General features: G+C 49.3%; 1 protein-coding gene across 1 annotated transcript; it reads left to right on the top strand.

Annotated features, from left to right (window-relative positions):
* Positions 1–287: 287 nt before the first annotated feature.
* Positions 288–980, top strand: LOC141816534 (uncharacterized). The gene is made up of 2 exons (XM_074704295.1): positions 288–716; positions 816–980. Exons 1-2 carry the CDS (start codon positions 288–290, stop codon positions 978–980), a joined length of 594 nt encoding a protein of 197 aa, XP_074560396.1.

The following is a 980-nucleotide window of genomic DNA, read 5'->3' as shown; positions in this document are numbered from 1 at the left end:
TTTTTCAAATTAATCACATTTTATATACTTTAATCATGGATAAGGAAATATCACAAATAAACGAAAACTTAAATATTATTTCCACACAAAAAAAAACTTTATACTCATTCAATTGGCGGATCTACACGGATACGAACAAAAACAAACAAAAAAATAACACATTTACACTCTAGAACATAAAACTAATAAAAGAAAAATCTTCTTGCACCAATTTGCCTAAACACAAAAAAAAAAAAAAAAAAAAATTACGTGAAGGAGCGAATAATCGTTTGATCTCCTTGCGCGTGATGGCGCCGGCGATCGTGAGGACGAAGATGCGGCTGAGGAAGGGGAGCAAGGTCGAGGTCCAGCGGTGGGACGGCCAGTCGTCTTACTCCTGGCGATGCGCCGACGTCGTCTCCGGCAACGGCCGCCACTACCTCGTCCGCATCCACGGGGCCACCACGTCCCCGGCCGCTGCGCTCGAGCGAGTCCCCCGTAAGTTTATTAGGCCGCAGCCGGCCCCGATTGGCCTCCGCGCCCTCTACTCCTGGACCCCCGGCGACGAGGTGGAGGCGTTGGTGGACCACGCCTGGTGCCCGGCGGTGGTTACCGCAGTCGGCTACGGAAAGGTGGTAGTCTACCTCCTCGGGAAGATGAGGAAGGTCAGAGTCCGCGCGTGCGAGCTTCGGCTGAGGAGGCAGTGGGTCGACAACCGGTGGACGCTTGTCGATAAGGTAAATCGATCACATATAGATTCTCAATCAATTAATGATCTGTTTCAGATTTGTGATCGTACGTTATTAAGTTTTAGAACATTTATATATATCGTGCAGGAACCTAGGGAGGCGATAATTTCCGGTGGATTTCCGGCGGCTGCTGAGTCATGCAACGTTGCCGGCCGGCAGAGCAGAATCTTCGAGGAAGAGGAGGAAGAGGAGAGGGGAGGAGTTGTTTTACGAGATTCTAGTTGTTCTTCCTCCGTAGGAAGTTGCAGCTGA

This window comes from Curcuma longa, unplaced genomic scaffold, assembly GCF_044706935.1.
Source record: "Curcuma longa cultivar G26 ecotype Majalengka, Jawa Barat unplaced genomic scaffold, ITB_CL_G26_1.1 contig_17129, whole genome shotgun sequence".
NCBI lineage: Eukaryota > Viridiplantae > Streptophyta > Magnoliopsida > Zingiberales > Zingiberaceae > Curcuma > Curcuma longa.
The sequence above is the reverse complement of the archived record's forward strand: the minus strand, read 5'-3'. Positions and strand labels throughout refer to the sequence as shown.

What these genes read in the sequence shown, in the direction of transcription:
- LOC141816534 (XM_074704295.1), top strand. Translation starts at nt 288, where the DNA reads ATGGCGCCGGCGATCGTGAGGACGAAGATGCGGCTGAGGAAGGGGAGC. An exon ending in GGTGGACGCTTGTCGATAAG is followed by an intron (nt 717 to 815) that starts GTAAATCGATCA and finishes TATATCGTGCAG; the next exon opens with GAACCTAGGGAGGCGATAAT.